General features: G+C 44.7%; 1 protein-coding gene across 17 annotated transcripts in view; it reads left to right on the forward strand.

Annotated features, from left to right (window-relative positions):
• Nucleotides 1-22,169, forward strand: part of DIS3L2 (DIS3 like 3'-5' exoribonuclease 2) — a 385,922-nt gene that overhangs the window by 300,617 nt on the left and 63,136 nt on the right. For 16 of the 17 annotated variants that reach the window (XR_013519159.1, XR_004744905.3, XR_013519158.1 and 13 more), the window contains one exon: nucleotides 11,045-11,278. Coding sequence is in view for 13 of the 17 variants with exons in the window: in XM_054258039.2 (XP_054114014.1) it covers nucleotides 11,045-11,278 (234 nt within the window). In the remaining 4 variants the exon portion in view is untranslated. Of the gene's footprint in view, nucleotides 1-11,044; nucleotides 11,279-13,716; nucleotides 18,794-22,169 lie in introns of those variants that run through there. The other variant, XM_035306058.3, reaches the window with a different exon arrangement.

The following is a 22,169-nucleotide window of genomic DNA, read 5'->3' on the forward strand; positions in this document are numbered from 1 at the left end:
GGTGGGGGATGAGCTCCCAATGGGAGGACCACAGCTCTCCCACCCTGCAGGGAGGGGAGATGGAGAGGTGGCTGAAGTTTGAGAGAGAGGGGCCTGGGCTATGGCTGTGGGATTCTGTCCTCCCTGTCAGCATGCATTTTCCCAGCTCTCCACCCCTACAGCACCCGTCATCTTTCCGTGCATTTTAGAGCTATCATGGCACAGTTCTGTTGTCCTGTTAGATTTTGAGGTCCTTATAAGCAGGGCTCATTCCTCATGTATTTTCTCCATAGCACGGTGCCACATACCCAAAATGCTTAGCAATAACTTCAGTGATGTGTATACTGTTTTCACAATTCTGTGCTAGCTTTGTGTACTCCATTAACATGGAATCCCCTTGGCAAGCATTTTTATCCATGGCAGCCTTCTTAGCCCTCCTCAGCCACGTCCAGGGAGGGGAGCAGCACCTGACGCAGATTTCTCTTGAAGCTGCACCCACTCTTCCCCACTGCCCAGCGCCCTCCCCCATGACAGCCCCTCCAGAGTTTCATGCCTTTCCCTTCCTGGGAATCCTACAACTTAAAAAATAAAATGCTTTGCTCTTCCTGGGTTACCACAGTGTCTGCAGCAAGCTCACAGAGCCAAGGCTCATGAGCATGATAATATAATTTGGGGCTTCGGTTAGTGGTAAAGAAACAGTGTTTGGGTATTGGGTTTTTTGTTTTTTGTTTTTTTTTTGAGACGGAGTTTCGCTGTTGTTTCCCAGGAGTACAATGGCACGATCTCGGCTCATCGCAACCTCCGCCTCCTGGGTTCAAGCAGTTCTCCTGCCTCAGCCTTCCGAGTAGCTGGGACTACAGGCATGCACCATCATGCCCAGCTAATTTTTGTATTTCTAATAGAGATGGGGTTTCACCTTGTTGACCAGAATGGTCTCGATGTCTTGACCTGGTGATCCACCCGCCTCGGCCTCCCAAAGTGCTGGGATTATAGGCGTGAGGGGTATTGGGTTTTATCCTCAGTGGAGACTTTGCCCAAGCAGCTCGCAGTGAGAGATGATTGCTTCAAACACTGCTTCTGAGAATAATTATAAGGTTCCCAGAAGACCCATCTGTAGTCATGACTGGAGGTGGAGCAGAGCTGTTTTATTTCAGGCCAGTGGTGACAACACTGGGAAAAGGGAGCCTTTGGAAGACCTCTGCTGTGTTCTCTGTCCTTCCAGTCTCAGTTCCCCAATGAAGGTGCTGGACAGTTAGATGGCTCACCTAAGGTCACTTCAAAATAAAGCAGAATTAATTGTGAGCACAGATTTTGCTGTGCATCTTCAGGATTAAAATAAGAATTCAAAGTAAAACATTTTCAAGAAATAAAACAATATATTTGTCATTTATAAGATTGTCATGCAAAGAGCTGAAAATTATTTGTAATCAGCTTTTCTCCTGCATTCTGATGTTATTAGTAGAGATTGGGGGAGAGAGATCCAAGATGGCTGATCGCTAACAGCTCGGGATTGTAGCTCCCAGTGAAAGCTCAGAGAATGAGAGGACGCCACACTTTCAGACCAATTTTTGTCGCTCATGGACCAGAAGATTCCCAGTGGAGGAGCCCCACGGGTCGCCAGCGTGACTCTTTTGGCCGGCACAGGGGTTTAGCTGGCGCCTCAGCGCAGCAGCTCTTGGTGCAGAGTAAATGGGACTGGTTCCCCTTCTGACCGACGTTTGGAGCCCCGGGAAGGCAGAGTCGCCTATTATGGACTCAAGAAGGAAGCCAGACCGGAGATTCCTGGGCAGAAGAGCACCATCAGTCTTAACGCCGCTGTTTTGGCCGGCACAGTGGGTTGCTCAGATTCCGGTGCTGGGAATCAATAAATCAGACGTCCACTCAGGAACCTAATTAGAAAGGTGGTAATTGTAAAGACGACAGATGGATAAATTTATAACGAAGGAAAGAAGCCAGCCTAAAAAGGCTGAGAATACCCACAATCAGAACACCTCTCCCTCTACAGGGGATTACAGTTCCTCATCAGCAACGGAACAAGCCCTGATGGAAAAGGACTGTGTTCCATTAACAGAGGCAGGCTTCAGAAGGTGGATGATAAGAAACGTCTGGGAGTTAAAAGAACTTGTTCTAACCCAATGTAAAGAAACTAAGAACTTTGAAAAAAGGTTTGACGAAATGCTAACAAGAATAGACAATATAGAGAGGAATATAAATGAATTAACGGAATTGAAAAACACAACACGAGAACTTAGCGAAATATGCACAAGTTTTAATAGCCAAATTGATAAAGCAGAAGAAAGGATATCAGAGGTCGAAGACCAACTTAATGAAATAAAATGAGAAGACAAGAATAGAGAAAAAAGGATAAAAAGGAATGAGCAAAATCTCCAAGAAATATGGGACTATGTGAAAAGACCTAATCTACGTTTGATAGGTGCACCTGAATGTGACGAAGAGAATGAATCCAAGCTGGAAAATACTCTTCAGGTTATTATTCAGGAAAACTTTCCCAACTTAGCAAAGCAGGACAATATTCAACCCCAGGTAATACAGAGAACACCACAAAGATATTCCTCAAGAAGAGCAACCCCAAGGCACATAATGTTAGATTCACCAGGGTTGAAATGAAGGAGAAAATACTAAGGGCAACCAGAGAGAAAGGTCAGGTTACCCACAAAGGGAAGCCTATCAGACTTACAGCAGGTCTCTCAGCAGAAACCCTACAAGCCAGAAGAGAGTAGGGGCCAATATTCAACATCCTTAAAGAAAAGAACTTTCAGCCCAGAATTTCATATCCAGACAAACTAAGCTTCACAACTGAAGGAAAAATAAAATCTTTTATGAACAAGCAAGTACTCAGAGATTTTATTACCACCAGGCCTGCTTTACAAGAGCTTCTGAAAGAAGCATTACACATAGAAAGGAACAACCAGTATTAGCCTTTCTAAAAATATACCAAAAAGTAAAGAGCATCAACATAATGAAGAATTTACATCAACGAATGAACAAAACAGCTAGTTAACATCAAATGGCAGTAACCCTAAATTTAAATCAACTAAATCCCCCAATCAAAAGACACAGCCAAAACCCAACGGTATGCTACATCCAGACCCATTTCACATGCAAGGATACACAAAGACTCAAAACTAAGGGAAGGAGAAAGATTTACCAACCAAATGGAGAGCAAAAATAAATAAATAAATAAATAAAAAGCAGGAGTTGCAATTCTCGCATCTGATAAAATAGATTTTAAAGCAACAAAGATATAGTGGTAAAAGGATCAATGCAATAATAAGAGCTACGATCCTAACACCCAGATACATGAGATCTATAAAGAGACTTAGATTCCCTAGACTCCCACACAATAATAGTGGGAGACTTCAACATCAATAGTAGATAGATCAACGAGACAGAAAATCAATAAGGATATCCAGGACTTGAACTCAGATCTGGAACAAGTAAACTTAATAAACATTTATAGAGCTCTCCACTTTAAATACACAAAATATACATTCTTGTCAGTACCACATCACACCTACTCATGAAATGAAATGAAATATTGATCAGCCATTATTAAGCACAATTATTGGCATAAAAGAGGTTTTCAATACTCATTTTAGAGTAAAGCAACATTCCCGTTCTCTTTCCCTCTTTTTCTTCCTCTTTCTTTCTCTCCTTCACTCCTTTTTTTCTTTCTTTCCTTCTCTCCTTTCTTTAAAAAAAAAAAAAAAGAAAAGTTATTAGTAGAGGTTTGATTTAAATCTGAAGATGCGGGCCCCAAAGTTAGTAAACACTGTAATAGGTTGTTGTGCTGGGCTTCTTTAAAGGAAGGATGGGCCGCTGTTTTTGTGAGATGGCTTAGTGTGGCTCTGATGAAAGGCCTGGGGCTGAATTAACCTCATCCAGCCTTAGATATGCATGATTTTGTGTTCCTTGGGTCTCAATCCATGTCTTAATCCCATCTTCAGAAGGCTTCCTCTATGGCCCTCCCACATTTCTCCTCCTTTCTTCCGCCCTCCTCTACCACCAGCTGCCTTCCCAAGGCCTTAGGCCTCCCAGCCAGTCCATGAGGTGAGTATTTCCTTTAAAGATTTCTCCTGCCCCCCAACATCCCCATGCCATTGTCACTGGGAAGGGGAACACTTTCAAGGCCTGCTCAGGCACAGTGTCCTCACCCACTGTCCCAGGAAGGAAATTCTTTTTTTTTTGTTAAATTGCATTTTAGGTTTTGGGGTAAATGTGCAGAACATGCAAGATAGTTGCATAGGTACACACATGGCAGTGTGTTTTGCTGCCTTCCTCCCCTTCACCCACATTTGGCATTTCTCCCCATGCTGTCTCTCCCCAGCTCCCCTATTCCCCCCAATAGAGCCCAGTGTGTAGTGCTCCCTCCAGGAAGGAAATTCTTATCTCCTGACCATATCCAGGGCCTTCAGGCTCTTCTCACATTTCCTGGGTTTGGCATGGGAGTTAAACATTTGAGGAAGTTTTCTGTTTCCTTCCTCCTAGACTTGGAATTAAGTGGGCATGGTTTGTGCATGCCAGTAGTTCCAGCTACTAGAGAGTCTGAGGTGGGAGGATCACTTCAACCCAGGAGTTTGCGACCAGCCTGACCAACATAGTGAGACCCCATCTCTAAAAATGTTTTAAATAATTAGCTGGACATGATGTCACGTACCTGTAGTCTCAGGCACTCGGGAGGCTGAGGCAGGAGGATCACTTGATCAAATAGAGAACAGATCGAGACCTTGTCCCTAAAGAAAAAATGAGTGAATGAATGAATAAACAAACACATATTTGGCTGGGCGTGGTGGCTCACACCTGTATTCCCAGCACTTTGGGAGGCTGAGGTGGGCAGATCACCGGAGGTCAGAAGTTCAAGACCAGCTTGGCCAACATGGTGAAACCCCATCTTTACTAAAAATACAAAAATTAGCCAGTCATGGTGGTGGGTACCTGTAGTCCCCTTCTTGGGAGGCTGAGGCAGGAGAATTGCTTGAACCTGGGAGGTGGAAGTTGCAGTGAACCACCTGTGAAGAGAAAGTGAACATTCAACAGGAGTAAGTGGATTGTGTGCGATGGTGTTTCAGTCTAGATATTCACGCCTTCATCTTACTGTGCTCATTGCTTCCTTTTTCAGGGGAAGCCTGAGCTTTGCTCAGTGACACTGGGCCTACTGCGAGGGCTGGGCCTTGCTCTAGCCACCCCACTGCCTCTGTCCCCTGCTGTTACTGGGACCTTCCCTAACAAGTTGGCTTTCTTTCCACCACAGACATGACCTGCCTCTCTCTGCTTTCTTCCAACCCGTCCTCTCTCCACCCAGTCCTTTTCAGACACTTGCTTCTTGGCGCCTTTGACTTCTCCCACTGCCGGGCTGCCCCTACTAAGGATGATTGCCCGGTGTTCGTAGCTGTAAGAAGCAGCCAAAATCCACTCCACCTCCCCGCCGCCGCCACTCCAAACAACCTGGTTTTGTTCCAATCAGGAAAAGGTTTTTTTCTTCCTGTTTTTTTGAACAAAATATTTTGCATATGGAACCCTGGAGCTACTGCAAAAGTGATTTTGTACCTAATTATTTAAGATAAATTAACCCCATTTGCAGTTTTTTTCAACCAGAGATATCTTAATGAGGTGCTGACATTTTTCAGAGGATAAATTTTAAATACATTTGAATAGAACTGAATAATTTTCTTTTCTTTTTCTTTTTCTTTTTTTTTTGAGACAGAGTCTCGCTCTGTTGCCAGGTGCCAGGCTGGAGTGCAGTGGCACAATCTGGGCTCACTGCAACCTCCACCTCCTGGGTTCAAACAATTCTCCTACCTCAGCCTTCTGAGTAGCTGGGACTACAGGCACACACCACCACGTCCAGCTAATTTTTGTATTTTTAGTAGAGACGGGGTTTCACCATGTTGGCCAAGATGGTCTCTATCTCTTGACCTGGTGATCCGCCCGCCTCGGCCTCCCAAAGTGCTGGGATTACAGGCTTGAGCCACTGCGCCCGGCCAGAACTGAATAATTTTCAAAGGAGGTGGTCATACTTTTGTATCAGTATAGAAGGTTGATATGTGTTTGAGACATAATTGGTTTATTTTACTTCATCATCTGCCTCTGTCTAACTTATGACCTTCACCTGGAATGTAATAAAAGTAACACTAGATTTTGAGTGTGTCTTTAACTGGATCTGGTCTTGGCTGCCAGGTAGGAGTTTGTATGACTTTTGACAAGTTCCTGGTCTGTTTTCTCAACTGTGCAATGGGCTAACAATGTACTCCTCCCAGATGTGTTGGGGAGATTTTAGAAATAGTAGGTATAAGAATACTCCCAGGGTTAGACTGCTTCCAGTCGTACTTGGTACAATAGGTAGGCCTTGAATTACAATGTTGTCATAGATAATCATGTCCTCCTTTTTCAGTAGTTTTTTTTCCCCAGTAATGTGCCTTCATTCGGCGTTGGCACTGTGTTTAATCTGACATTCTGAACAGTAGTATTCCAGAATATGTGCAGTAAACTCGCCCGGCTATAGAAGAGTCACCCAAATCCTATGATTAAGAAAGGAAAGAGGAAGGACATGATTTTCTTTATGAAGGGTTTTGTTTCGGAAGCTCCCTGTGGTATTTCTACTTTTTCCATGAAAAACTCTGTCCTTTTGTCTTCTGCCACTGGCTTTGGTTGTGCACTGGGCGTTGATATGAATCCAGTTTCCAATTGGAAAGTAATGAGGTGTTCCATCCAGAGAGGCCTGCCTTCCATACTGTGAGGCTGGCTGTTCCCAGGAACCCCTCCATTTGGATCTTTACTTTCTTGCTGCTTTTCTCTGTGTCAGGCGACAACAGGTTCCTTTCTTTTCTGCTTGACTTCTGCAGAAAATGGTTTCAGGCCTGCTTTCCCTGACCTAATAATTTTTTAATGACAGGTATGACTCCCAGAAGCACTGGATTCTGTTAAGGCAGAGTAGATTCAGCTGCCAGAGGTCCCTGTCCCTGAGCAGGAAGTTCCTGACGGCTCTTCAAGCTTCTACTTCAGCCCATTGTGTATTTAAAGAGAAGGTTGGGGTGGACTTTTGGGGTTGCAGGCGTTAAGGAAGGGGACTGAAGTGAAGCAAAAGAGCTCTGGGAAAGTGGTCATCAGTACTGCAGTCTCAAATTTGGTGGTGTTCCTGTGTGCTGTTAGGAAGGGATCTATTTTGACTGAGAAGGAAACAAAGTAGAGGTGCCCATTAAGGAAAAAAAAAGGAGCTCAAACGAACTGATAGCCAGTGCCAGTGTGGGCGATGAGCAGGCTTTGGTAAAGAGTGACAGTCTGCTGCTTTGGGCAGGTTTCAGGTAATCAGTTTTAGGAATACCTCAGGATTCCAAGTGGCTCCTGGTCAGGGCTCAGCAGTCAGAGGGGTGAGAGAGAGCTAGGGATGTGCTTACAGCCAGGAGACATGGGCACGCAGGGTGCAGGGGTGTCTGGGAGCCGTGTGGAGCTTGCTGCTAAGTTTTATACATAAATATTTCAGGGAGGAGGGACTGGATCTTTCACTACGTTCATTTTGTTTTGTTTTGTTGAGACGGAGTCTCACTCTGTCACCCAAGCTGGAGTGCAATGGATCTTGGCTCACTGCAACTTCCACCTCCCAGGCTCAAGCAATTCTTGTAGCTCACCTTTCTGAGTCGTTGGGATTACAGATGCACACCACCATGCCCCACTAATTTTTGTATTTTTTGTAGAGATGGGGTTTCACCATGTTGGCTAGGCTGGTTGCAAACTCCTGACCTCAAGCAGTCCATCCGCCTTGACTTCCCAAGTGCTGGGATTACAGCCATGAGCCACCGTGCTTGGCCAACATTCACTAGATTTTTAAAGCAGTTCTTGACCCATGGTTTTTGTGAAAGCAGATGCCCTATCAGGGTACACTGGTTGCCCTGTGCTGGAACATTCACTAGGGAAAAAGACCACAGACGCTGGGAGGCTGCACACCCTGTGACCTGGATGCTGGATGCTGGATGCTGGAGGGAACCTCTAGACCACTTGTGAAATGTGAAAGAGAGCAGTGGCATAGAACTGAAACTGACATTCCCTGAGCATGCCGAAGGCAGACTGTGCGGCCCGATGTAGACCCACAGGAGGAGTGACTGGGTTTGGAATGAAATGTAGAAAAGGAAGCAAGCTAAATCACCAGGGGAAACCCTTGAGACCACAAGAATGAAGAGGTCATGGCCCTGTCGTTTCAGAGGAGGCTGGAGCAGCTCTTCAGGAAATGTGGATGTACGAGGAGGACAAGCCTGGCTGAGCCTAAAAGGGGCTCTTTAGACTCTTGTGGAGAACTGAATGTGGCACTCCCCGCTGGGACTGTCGGGTGGTAGCTGGAATCCGCTCTGCAGTTGCCTTTGCCTGCAGCACACACACATGCCTCCTAAGAGCCAAATTCAAGACGTGCTTGCCACAATGGAAAATTAGCTAGGTTATTCGAATCCCTTATATCTTTGGATAGTAGTAGTTCTTGGTATATAGAAAGAATAGTTTCAGGATTCTTTTTAAAGAAAAGTTAAAGTCAGTGATTACTGATTCAAGATCCTTCGTAAGACCCTGCTCTAGACAAAAATGTGAGTAGTTGCCGCCATTCTCGTCCTCTAACACATGGCTGCCATTTTTCAAGAGTATTGATTCTTCCTTTAAGGGAAAGTGGACAATACCAAAGTGGTCTCTCCAGCCTTCCAGGGTAGAAGCTGTATTTCCTGGAGGCTTTGTGGTGTGAACAGCTCCTGGGTTGGGCTCGGTCCTTCCCCATGGGGAGTGCCTACAGACCCTTCAGTTGGCTTTTTCAGAAAGCATTATGTCAGCGGTTGTGAACAGAACGTTGGTGAAGAGCAAGGCAAGGGGGATGTCTGCAAGCCCAGGCTAAAAGGTTCTACTCCTGACTGGCACTCCCTCCCTTTTCTCACACAGGAAATATACTTCCACAGCATTTATATCTGAGCTTTTCCATTTTCCTCAGGCCCTCGAGCCCACCTAGCCTCCCTTGTTCTTTGCCTTATGCTTGTCTACATAGATTGGGGCTCTGTGATAGTCATGCTCTCAGCTTCCCTCTTCTTCCCCTCAGGTCTCCTCCCCTTTCCTTCCTTCCTTCCTTCCTCCCTACCAGGGCACTCCTCCTCTGTCCTGGATGGATGGCCTTCACTTGGACTAGGATCTCTTTTGTTCTCTTGTGTCTTCAATCTTTCGTCAGTGATGGTTCAGTCTTTCTCTCCTGCAAATGCCACACAGCCCTCCATTCTGCTCCTTCCCTTCCGTCCTTTTGGAAGTCGTCAGCCACACTGGTTGCATTGCATCCACTTCCAGCCTTCACCTATCCTTAGCCCGGTGCTTTCTAGGCTTTTTCACATCATGTCACACACAGCAGATGTTGCTGTTTGAGTGGCACAGGGGGCATGTGCATGAGCTGACAGGAGGCCAAAGCTCTGGCTGCCCTGGGAGTGTGAAGGCTGGAGCCCTTCTTTCAGCATCTCTGGACCCATTAGCAGTACATGCTTTTACTCTTTGCAGTGTGACTCTGCCTCGCTCTGGCATTTTCCTAAAATAGCCAACAAATGCTCAATGCCAGGAGTTTGTCTTTGTTTTCTCCTCCCTGACAACCAAGCGGTATTAGACGTATACTTGTGGTGTAGAGCCGAGGTTCTAGGGCTGGACTGCTTGGGTTCAGTTCCCAGCCTTGCCAGTCTCTAGCAGTGTAACCTTGGGCAAATTCCTTAATTTCTCTGTGCCTTAGTTTCCTCATCTGAAGAAGAGGATAGCAAAATTCCTACCTCATAGAGTTGTTATGAGAATTAAATAGTTGCCATATGGAGAGTGTGAACAATGCCTGTCTCATGGTAAGTGCTGTCAGAGTGTCCCTTGTTGCCTTCGAGTCCCCTTTCTTAAAGCTCTTTTCTCCTGCTTTTTCTAACATTGGACCCTCCTGGTTTTTGTCCTGTCTCTCTCAACTCTCTTGTTTTTCTACTGTTTCATGCCCTGGCTTCTCTTTTTGCTCCTTAACATGAAGGAGGTGTGTTAGGTCAAGCAGCCCTGCCTCTCCTGACCACTGTTTCCTCCGTAGACCCCTCTTTGTCCAGATGGCCAGGCCCACACCCAAATACCTGCCAGATCACCTTGCCTGCATCTCTCCCTGCACCTCAGACCCAAGAGTGCCCAAAATGTTTTAATGTTCACTTTTTGTTTTATAAGTAATACATATTTATTATACAAAAATACAGAAAAGTGAAAATAATAAAACACACTTCAGTGGTAATCCCATCATTCAGCTGGCACCACCACTAAACTTGGGTATATCTCCTTCAAGCCCAGTGGTTCTCATCCTGTGCCTGCTTTCCCCCAGAAGACATTTGGCAATGCCTGGAGCCATTTTTGATTATCAGCTTGAGGGTATAGGGGAGAGGTGCCCCTGACATCCAGTGGATAGAGGCCAGGGATACTGCTGAACATTTTATAATGCACACTTCAGCCCCCGCCCAACAAGAAATTGTTTAGCCCAACAGTGCCAAGATTGAGAAGCCTGTTCTAGACTTCTGTCTCTACATATGTGTGCCAAATGAAACAGTGGAAATGGGTTTTCTATTTCCAGCCCTATCCTGCTTTTCCACATGTGTTCCCTCTTTCTATCAGTGGCCCTGCCTTCCCCTTCTCCATTCCCCTGCATCCGAGCTGCTCCCAAACCCACAGAGTACCTGTCTACCATGTTGTCGGCAGCTCTTTCCTCTACTCCCCTCAGTGTTGAGATTGATGCCCATTCACCAAAACTAATGGAAAAACCTCCAGCATGCCTCGCCTATGCCACCAGTGTGCTTGGGGATCATCCATAGGTGTCCAGTGCCTGTTAGATTAATTCCATGCCAGGTGGAGACTAAGCTCCCTGAGGGCAGCAGCTTCCATCTCTGATTCATCTGGGTGCCTAGCCTGAACCTGCCACCATTCTGAGCAGTGCTCAATAAATCTTTGTTGAATGTGTATGGATGAATGGTTGAAGGAAGAAAATCCTGAAAAAAATTCTCTTCACAGTTCCCTCACAGACTGTCGATCTTTGCAGATCCTTGATGAATGGTTTGGCCGGACCATCATCCGCTCCTGCACCAAACTTAGCTACGAGCATGCGCAGAGCATGATTGAAAGCCCCACTGAGAAAATCCCTGTGACAGAGCTGCCTCCCATTTCCCCAGAGCATAGCAGCGAGGAGGTACACCAGGCCGTCTTGAATCTCCATGGAATTGCCAAGCGATTACGCCAGCAACGCTTTGAGGACGGCGCACTTCGTTTGGATCAGGTCAGTACATTTTTTTTTTCAGTGCAGCCAACGGATTTGACTCGTGCCTGAACCCAGCGTGGTTGCAGGCAGCATGGCAGGCTTAGACTCCTCCCTCCTTCCCCTTGCACCAGTCACTACATTAAAATCGTGTTCTCTGAGGCCAGCAGGAACTAACTCCCATTCACTCTCCAAGTACAGTGGGTCCGTGTGGGTGGCTCTGTCCAAAACCCCCAGCTGGTCTTCCCTGATAAGGCTATGTCCAGTCTGTGATCCTTACCTCAGTTTCTATTCAAACCTGTTCTTTAATGGAGGCAAGAATAGGAGACATGGAAATTTAGGAGGCAGCTGACCAGTGTCTGATCTGAAGGCTTGGGAAAAAATAGTATTTATTCTTATTCCTCATCTTACAGAAAGAGTTACTTGTTTACAGTAGAACAGCAGTCCCCATTGTTTCGGACACCAGGGACTGATTTCATGGAAGATGATTTTTCCACAGATTGGGGGTGGGGGATGGTTTTGGGATGAAACTTCCACCTCAGATCATCAGGCATTAGTTAGATTTTTATAAGGAGCGTGCAACCTAGATCCCTTGCATGAGCAGTTCACAATCAAGTTTGAGTTCCTATGAGAATCTAATGCCACCACTTATCTGACAAGAGGTAGAGCTCAGGTGGTCATGCTCACCTGCTGCTCACCTCCTGTGGTGCGGCTCCATTCCTAACGGGCCATGGACGGGCTGTTGGGGACTCCTGCTATAGAACACTGGCTACTAAAAAACACATTGGCCTGGATTGACATTGATAAGTCTGAACTATCACAGCCATGCTGGCAGCCCTCTGGGACTTAGGCAGCTGTCACTGAAACCTGGTTGAATGTCCATGTCTGAGAGTCAGCGACTGTTAGGAACCAAGATTTCTTTTTTATTGCTTGTCAGTACCTTACAGAGCAGAGACTGTGTTTTGTATTATCGACGTTTTTTCCTCTTTCATTTATATTTCTTACTCACACTCTCCTTCCCTGCTTGTTGTGTGCTCTGGGAAGTTGCCATGTGTCTGAAAAATGAGGTGGGTAGGAGAGTGGGGCTGTTCACCAGACCACCTCATGCAGACTTCTTTCCCTGAGCCTGTCAGCTGGGAGAAATCCGAAGGGCCTGGTTGTAAAGCCTTCTGATTACAGTTCTGATTTTATCCTTCCTATTGCAACAGACTTGCACAAATGCTTCTTAGCAGGCATTGCAAATAGGTGCTGCTCTGGGCTTAGGTAGAAGTGGCTGCTCTTGGAACCAGTGGATGACCTGTCCTGTCTCTGTGTGTCAGAGTCAGGGTAGCCTCTGGAGTTCTCCTGCTCCTCCTTCCCTGGCCTGGGCTTAGGCAGCCTGAGCAGGCCTATCTGCATGAGAATGCTGGCAGGGAGATAGATAGGAGGCAGAGCGGACACTGAAGAAGACAGCAGACATGGTGGAAGAGAAACTAAAGGCATAGGGGATTACAGAATACCTACTTCAAGAAATCGTTCATGGGAGTGTGAACATACTCGGATTCTCACTTACTGGTGGCTGCCTGATTGTCAAGGCCAAGGACACCTTATAGTTCTTGCTTCTTAGACTTCTGACCTGCACCAGGCCCTTTGAAACCCACCCCCTGGTTCTGTTTCTCTTTGTACATCTCCAGCAATGTCATGCTGGCCCCCTTTGCAGAAGCCTCTTTTGCCCACCACTTTAGGGTAGGCATTCCCTGGATCTATCTCACCTTTGTCCTTTCTCTATCCATACTCCTACCCTGAATGACCTCCTCTACTCTTGTGATTCTAACTACTAACTGGGTGCTAATGAGCCAAAATCTGTCTCTCTGTCCCTGACCTTCCTCCCTCAGCTCTAGTCCAGCCCTGCAATCATCTCAGCCATGCCCGTCCTTCCCTCTGTCAAATTCAGTGATCAATGACCACAGCAGGTGGCACTGGCTGTCTAGTACTGCCTTCTCCCTCGCCCCCCGCCCAGGTTCTCAAACCTGGCGAGGCCAGTTGTACGTGTTGTAATTATGCAGTTTAACTCTGTATCAGGTAAACCCATCAAATACGAACATAAAAAAGAAGCTGTTGTTTTTATAAAAAACTAAGTTAAATGTTTTGGAAAGACCTGGATAAGGGTAAGTCTTTAAAAATTCAGTTGTAAAATGGGGTAATTGTGGAATCCAGTAAGCATTCTGTATTCACATTGCTTCGTAAATGTCTAAATTCTCATTCTTTTTTGAAGAAACCAAATGATAAAGTATAGACAGTGAATTGCGAGTGTAGTTTATTCAGAAAAGACTGTGTAGAAATCCAGTAAGCACTCTCCTTTTTTGAAAACCTTACACTAAAAAAAAAAATTAGCAAATGAATATACATCTATATAAATTAGAACATTTAGTGATGGGTTTATCTCTTCTGTGTGATTCCCTTCTTTTTCTGACTTCCAGAGTAACCAACCAGTGTCTGCTGAAGCACATCACAGGAGAGAGTTTCTGTCATTACATTTTAGAGACCTCGCCCCACCAGTTTGTTGCAACGTTCAGTTGAATTAAATATATGAAATACTCTAAAAACTATAAAAGACTGTCAGGTGATCCCAGTTCATATGAGGATGGGGTATAGTTGTCAAAATAGAAGAATGATCTCAGATTATTGATAAATAAAGATCTGTTGGCATATCTCAGAATCAGAGTTTTATTGCTGAAAATGACTTTGGGTATGTGTCTCTCATTGGCCCTCTCAATTTATCAGTTAGAAAGCTAAAGGTTAAAAGAGTTGCTTATATACAAGAAATCCAAATTGCCCTGTGCTCACTTTGCATCCATTTACACCATGCTGACTTGAGAAAAAAATTTTCCTTTTAAGTGGAAAAAAGAACCCCTCCAAAGTCCTAATTAGGTTCCAGTTAATTAAGGTTTGAAAATAAGGGCTTTGCACCCTTGAAGTCGATTCCCTGGTTCCCCCGAAAACAAGTCCATGGACCCCAGCTTTGGAAGGAGGAGCACATCAATCTCCCACAGCAAAGGACTCTGGTGAGGTCATTTATAAATCAGCTAAATGGCCCTATTCAGAAGTCACTGCATTTGTTCTCCTGTCCCTACTGCTTGCTTTGCCCTCACAAAAATCCATTTTTCCTTGGTGCTTTTTTGAGTAGCCTACTGTTTGGAGTTGTTCTCTGATGCTTTGTTTGCCTTGGTCCACTATGTCCGTGCTTTTGGTGGCAGTCCTTAAAAAAAAAAAGGTCCATTTAGGCTAGCCTCAATTAGAGATGAGTCTGTGCAAGAGGGTATCATTTATTTATGCATCATGCCCTAAGGTTCAGAATAAGTGTGTAAACCACAACTTTCACCTTTCCAAGAAGTCAGTTTACTATGGTGACCTTTGGAATGAATGGGGGCTGAGTGTGTGGCATTAGTATGGTGACTGTTGGTTGAGTTAGGGGCCTACTAGTCAGAAGTCCCAACCTCAGATCTGTAGAGCAACTTGACCACTGTGTATTTGCAGTTGGCAGCTTAGACCAGAGCTGCCTAGCCCATGTCTGAGATAGTGAGCCTCAGGCCTCAGGGCCACCTAGTCTGCCCTCAGTTCCATGAGGCCCACCTACTAGCAGTATGTGCTGTCCTATACTAGCCTTCATATACTAGAACTGTGGTGGGAAGCACTGCCTTCTGGGTAGGATTACCTGCTCCAAATGTCTCCTTTACCTACAGTTCAACCTAGTTCTAAAGAGGTTCAATTACATAAAATGACTCCTTTTTTCACTGCTTAAAAAGCAAATGCAGATGCCAGATGCAGTCTTGTGCTTTTTGGTTGGATGGGTTAAGTAATACCCCTTCCAGGTGGCTTCTTCCATCTCCATGTTTTCTACGGCTAATTCTAGGACTTAACATAGATGTTTGTTTTATTTTACTTATTTAACATGTGTCTCTCATTTCTGAAAAGGGAGCTCCAGTAACAGGGGCCCAGACTTTTTTGTGTTTGTAGTAAAAGGAATCATAATGGTTTGTAATCATATCCGAATCTTGAGCTTTGGGAGAGGGGAATTGTGGGAAGTTTGCTCTCTGCCTGGTTCTTGCTTAGTGATTCAGGCCCAACTAATAGACTTTGCAGGTAGGGGGCACAGAGTCCCCTGGCACTTCTGTTTATTGGGACACAAAGCCGGTTCTCAGGTACCTTCCCAATTAGGCCCTTTACAGAGACTGCCTGACTATGATGTGAAGACAAGGCCTCAGGCTTCTTAGCCATTGCATTCAGAAAAGATACCAAAGGAGGGTGACAGGTGCCAGAAGAATCCAAATATAAAAGTGTCTTGGGAATACTGATTGATTTTAGGAAGCTACACCTACTGCTGGCTGGGGCTCTCCCTCCAGCCTCTTCCTCTTCAGTCAGGTGGCGGTACATAGAAGCCACTCTGTTTGAGGGCTTCTATTCAAAATAAGCATGAGGCTTGCAGGAAGCTCTTCCCTGACAGGTGGTTAGGGGATGTGAGCAGTTCCTTCTGGGTCAGTGGACTTCGGGAATTCAGAAGTTGAAATAGTGGTGGGAAAACCCGATGTTTCCATCCTTTCAGACAAATTACTGTCAACTTGAGCCTTGACTAAATTCACAACTGCATCTTATATGAATCCTACTTGGCACAGTTTTGAAACCCAAACTGCAGGCAGTTTCTTTGAGTGCACTTGATTGTCAAGATAGCCTTGTTAATGAAAATTATTTTTAAATACCCTGGGACCCAAGCTGCACTGGAATGATGTTCTGTATGACCTTGACCTGGCCCAGCCTTTAAGTCAGGGATTGGCAGATTTTTTCTGTAAAAGGCCAGAGAGTAAATAGTTCAGGTTTTGTGGGCCATACAGTCTCGGTCTCTGCTACTCAGCTCTGCTGTTGTAGTGTGAATGCACCAGCATTGCTTTAAATAGAGAAGTGTGGCAATGTTCCAACAGAACTTTAAGAACACCGAGATTTGAGTTTTATATAATTTTCACATATCACGAAATATTATTCTTTCTTTGATTATTTTTTCAGCCATATAAAAATGTATAAACCAATCTTAGCTTGGGGTCATACAAAATCAGGTTTGGCCAGTGGTCCGTACTTTGCTGACCCCTGCTCGCCCAGCCAGCAAGCACTTCCGCCCTGCTCCCCAGCAAGCTTTTAGCAGCCCATCATCACGTCACAGGGAAGCCAGGCTGGGTAATGGAGAACAGTTGTGCTAAATGAACTCTCAGGATGGTTTCATGCAATTAGGTAAATTATTCCTTTGATTAGTACCATGCTTATCCCGTCCAATTGGAGGCAGGGAGTAGAGGAATGAATCAGTTTAGCATCAGTTCCCTTACTCCATTTACAGTCAAGTCGCTTTAATTAGTCTGAAGCAAAAGGAGCAGAGCTTCTCATTTCCCACTTCTACAAGCTCAGCAGCTCTTCAGTCAGGTCTCCAGCCCACCCAAGCCCACATGCAGAGATGCTGACTCTACCACTTGTAGGTGTGCTGAGGGTGGGGACTGCTCATGGCAAAATGTGGCTCTAAGGAAACTGTGGCACTTCTCCCCGACACTGTCCCCACTGCCAAGTGTAGCAGTATGCTTTATTGAATCCGTTTCTGTTCCTTCTCTCCAGTACAGTCGCTTTTAAGAAATTAGCATGCTGGCTCTGCTGTTTAATTTCTGTACAATATATTTGATCCAAGGTAAGAAGGATGGATACATTTATCCGGTCTGGTTCTTCCTTGGTCTTATTATTTATGTTGTCACTTAAGGAAGCTATTGATCACGGGCTTGAGTGTTTGTAGAATCATTCTGTTTTCTTAGTCATAGAGCTTTTCTATAAATAATATAGGAAAATAATGAGAGAGCCAGCAGGCCACACAGAAAATGTAAAGTAATGTGACAGAACTCTGCCCAGAGTGCAGTGAGCTGTCTTGCAGAGGACCAGCTCAGTCTCAGGGGTTCAGGAAAGATTTTCCAGCAGAGGTAGTGGGGCACTAGGCCTTCTAAAAGACTTGAGGGTCTAGCCAGGCTGCAAAGGCAAGCAATTGGCTAGTGAAGGCATGGGAGGGGTGAGAAATAGCAGATTATTCCAGGGTGTGTGGTGTAGGGTGCAGAGAGAGAGAAGAGCTAGAGAAGGAGAAGCAGGCTAGGCCTTGGAGTCTGTAGGAATGAGCCAGGGCAGCTGTGGAATGATTTTAAATATGGAAGTGACATGATCAGAACTGGGTTTTAGAAAGAGCCTCTGTAAGTGAACAAAATAAAGGATGTTTATGATCCAGGAGAGAAATGATGAGGGCCTGACCTGAGATAGGGACCATGGGGTGAGAGAAAATTACAGATCCATGAGAGGAGGGAAAATCGACAAGCCTGTGGCAAATTGACTCTCTTGATTAGCTGGGGAAGGGAGAGGCAGGATCAGAGGTGAGAGATCAGGCAATAAGATTTCCAGTTTAGGCACATGGTAGTACTGTGTACCACCAGGGAATACCAGCGGGGAGGAGGTCGAGAAGAGAGATGATGATTTCCATGAGTAGGCCCCTCTGATCCCGTTTTCTTCCTTTAGAAAGGGAGCTTTATCATAAAAGTAATATGTTCTCATGTTAGAAAATTTAAGAATATAAAAAAGAAATCATAATCACCTGTAGTTGCATTACCCAGAAATAACCATGGTTAATATTTTGGTATAATTACTTGTGCATTATTTTGTTTATTTTACCATTTCATAGCAGAAGGGAAGGGTGGTGGCTAGCATATGTATAGTTTTTATATTCTGCTCTTTAATATTACATAATGAATTTTTCCCATGTCATTAAAAAATCTTCTAAAACATTATAATGTCTACATAATATTCTGTCATATGAATATACTCTTAAAACATTCAGCCACTCCCCAATTTTGAATATTTAGATTACAGTCTGATGTTTTTTGGAACTACAGATAATAGTACCATGGCCATCTGTGTTCACAAATCGTTGACCTGATCTCTGATTATTTTCTTACGATAGTCTTAGAACTGTGATGACAGGGTCAGGGGTATGGATGTATTTAAGAAACCTGAAACATATTGCCACTTTCCTTCCAGAGAGGCTGTACCAATTTATGCTCTTTCAGTAGCATGGGAATCAGGGTACTTTAGATGGAAACATCTGTCAGGAGTTCTCTGCCTACATGGATGTGTGTGTCTGTCTCTCTGTCTCTCTCTCTTTCTCTCTAAGGCGTCCAGGTCTCTGAAATATCCCAGTGGTTGTGGTCTTAGATTATTCCTTCATCTTTCATATTTTGTTTGTCTTATTTTCACGAGCTCTTCTCTACAAAGAGCTCAGTATGTCACAGACATTTCTCATTGTGTTATTTATTATAAAAAAGACTGACAAGAGTCCTAAAATTTAAAACTGAAAGAGGTAGTTGAAAGTATCTTGCTAAACTCTTGCTAATGTTGAGACTGGGGAATGATCCCTGCCCCAAACTTTGTTCTCATTAGAATCCTTAAAGAATCCAATTGTGATTAAAAATAATAATGATAAAAAGAAAGAAAGAGAATCCCATTGTGTTTGAAATGGTGCTGAGAACTATAGTTGCATTCTCAGATCCTCAGAGAACGGTTGTAACTTCACTAGTCTTTCTTTTTTCTCTTACCTCCTGTGTATATTAGCTCTCAGGCATCGTTTGGGTTGGTCTGACATGAATAATTATAAGGAAATCCAATTGAAAACAGAATCGCTCTATATAATCTGTGCTCCCATAAGAATTGCTACACTTCTCTTGAGAGTAATAAACAGTATGGGAAGTGGGAAGGCTTCTGCTAGAAGTTCAAGGCTTCCATTTAAATATCGACGGCATATTACTTCAACCATGGAGAACTAGAATCAGCAAGGCTTGAAGAATATTAGACTCCTACATTTTCCCAGTTACCACTTTTATAATAATAATATTAGCAAAATGTCATTTAAATTTATTCATCTCATTTATAAAGTAGATCCACAGCTAAGAATGTGTACTCTCCTAGCTGTTCAGCATCCAGGCTATCTAGGACGGCCTCCGTGGAAGAGAGTGGGTGGAGGAAGCAGCAAGGGATGGAAGAAGCTGCATTCCTGAGCTTCAGGGAGAACCTGGGAGCATGAATTTCCGTCATCGCAGGTATTGGAGTCTCCCTTTAGAGAGAGAAAAAGAAAGACAGAGATTGATAGAGTTAGTATACTTTATGGAATCGAGGAAGGCAATCCATGTTTGTGCATCCCAAGGCATGAAGAAGAGACACACGAGAAAAGTTGGCCGAGTTAAATATAAGCAACGCTAATTTTAGCCCCTTATGTGAGCTGGTCACCATTTCTAGTTTGTTAACAAATGCATAAAAACTAATATGCGTCATTAAGTGTCAGATTAATTCCGTTGAGCAGCTCGTTATTATAACCCTGTCCTGTTCATGTGCTCAGTCTCCCTCTAGGCAAGTCAAATCACCTAGTCATTTCCTCATAATTTTCAAAAATTACAAGGAATACAGGTTGCAGTATTCTGGAAGGTATTAAAAATACAGACTCAGAGGTGATATGTGACCTGCAAAGAAGGACGCTTCCTGAGTTCCTGTCTGTTACAAATACTGCTCGCTGTTCTGTGAAGGAGCTGTAGGCAGCGGAACACAAACTCTCTACCCTCAAGCTGCTTCAACAATTTGAGAAGAACTGTATGTACTTTAAAAAACACCAATAAGATAAAAGCAAGAGCACAGTCACTTGAGACAGGGCTGACAGAATTGCAAATCCGATGGTTATTCAGTGCAGTGGTATTAGAGAAAGAAGGCCAGTTTGGGGGGTGAAGCCATGAGCCACACTGTGAGAAAAGGGAAAAGGAGCTGAAAGATATGGAGTACCCACCCTGTGAGAGGTAAGAGATGTATCCCCTCATTCCTCTCTCCTCTGAGTGCTGAACCCACTGAGAAATAGTCACACATATCAGACTGAGATTGAAATATTTCATCTATTACTGATACAGTTTGGGTTAGAAGGCAATCTAGCAGAACAGCCCAGAAGTAATGTAAAAAGAAACTGATTGGAGTGATTTGTGGGAGCAGAAAGTAGCCAGATGCAGAGAGAACCATGCCCTCCATCAGACTGGGCACTCTGATGGAGGACAGCCCTGATGTGACCCTCGCTAGAAGATGCCCTTCCAGTGCAGGGTCTGCTGTTAAGGACCAGTGGCTCTTGAGAACAGCAGTGCAGATCCTCACAAGAACTCTGAAAGCAAAATTGACTCCCACCCCACTTCTAGAAGCATTTCACTTGCCTTCTGGTTCTTTCTGCTTGCCTATATCCAGGCTCATTTCTTATAGATGAAGAAAGTCCTACCCCTACCCTACTCCTCCACCTTCAATCCTGTGACCTTCTTGGTTCACCTTTTGAAGCTGAAGATTGAAACTCCAGATCCTGCTGCAGAGTAGTTTGCATTTGTTTTTCCTAGGCAGGGCCAGCCCATCCACCCCTCCTTCCTAGGGTTCCCCTGATTCTTTATACGTGTTACCTGTCTTTATCACCCTGTCACATTGTCTTGCCATTTGCTGTTTGCTTCCCTGTCTCCAAGTTCCTTAAGGGTAAAGACAACATCTTCTCCAGCTTTGTATCCCCAGCCCCTGCCCAGTGCTCATTTTTAACCAGGCATTTCAAGATCTTTAAACATCACTATACATATTGATCTTTTTAAAAAGATGATGGGAACTGTGTTCAAGAGAGTGGATTGTAGCGCTAGAAGACAGGCGTGTTTATATAAGAGGATTAGATACATATCATGAGCCAGGGCAGTTCTCCTTCCTTGTGAATGAAAGGGCTGGGTGTTTGATTATTTGCTGGGGCATCCAGGGTTTAGAATAAGGTATAATGAGGACTTTCTCAAGGTGGAGTTGCCTTAACAGGTGTGAGGAGCCAGGAAGCTTTGGCACCCTCAGGGCCTGGCAGTGCTTCTGAGGCATCCTGAGCACTTCGGTGCTGCCTTCTCAGACAAACTGTGTCCTCCTTCATGGGAGCAAGATGGAAGGGGCACTCCAGAGGATGGCAAAGAGAGTCCTAGTGTGCCACTCTGGGAAGGGAGATGCTGGCCTGCTGGCATGGAAAGGTAGGAGGGAGACACCAAACTTCCAGAAAGTTCTCTAGGGTGAGCTACCATCAGCTGCTACTCCCCAGTCCCATGATGGGCTGAAAGTGATTTGTGTATCAAGATGACTCTGCAGTCTAATGCTCCTTCTGTAACATTCTGATCAGAGCCTATTTTTGCTTTTAATGGAGATCATTTCTGTAAGACAGATTCTGTGCTAGCTGCTGCTGGGCTGTCTGAGAAAGGAAGATAACTCACATCCCAGTTGAAGTTGAAAGTGTGCCCAGATGACTTAAACCTAAGTGCCTGGCATCTCCAGGTGACATGAAGTGAGACACAGGTTCCTGTGCTGACCAGGAGATCGATAAGAAACTTCCAGAGCAGAGCCCCGTCCAGCACCCCTTCTTCCGCTCAGAGATATGAACTTTTCAAGTTAGTGGCCTTGACAGATGGAACAGGATTTGGCTCCTCTGGGACCCTGGCTTTTGGGTAATTATTCTCATAATTAGGCAGCACTTGGATTCTCCTCTTTCTATTCATGGGACACACTGCACGTCCTTGCCTTGCCCTCATGTCACACTCCACGTCACTCAAATGTGAGCCAAACAGCTACATAAGATACGTGGAATCCTTTGACGTTAGTAAAACCTGCATTAGGGAAAGGGAACCCTTGCAGCTGGTCCTTAGATTCCAACCATGACTGCTTCTTGGGACAGGCCCAGTTTATTTCAGTTTTCATTGTTCAGTGAGCTGAGGCTCTGCTGCTAAGGCCAGAATCTTCTGTTCTATTTGCTGTCTGTCCTAAACTCTGCTGCCAGACTGAGTTTCCC

The sequence above is a fragment of the Callithrix jacchus genome, chromosome 6 (genome assembly GCF_049354715.1).
Source record: "Callithrix jacchus isolate 240 chromosome 6, calJac240_pri, whole genome shotgun sequence".
Lineage (NCBI taxonomy): Eukaryota > Metazoa > Chordata > Mammalia > Primates > Cebidae > Callithrix > Callithrix jacchus.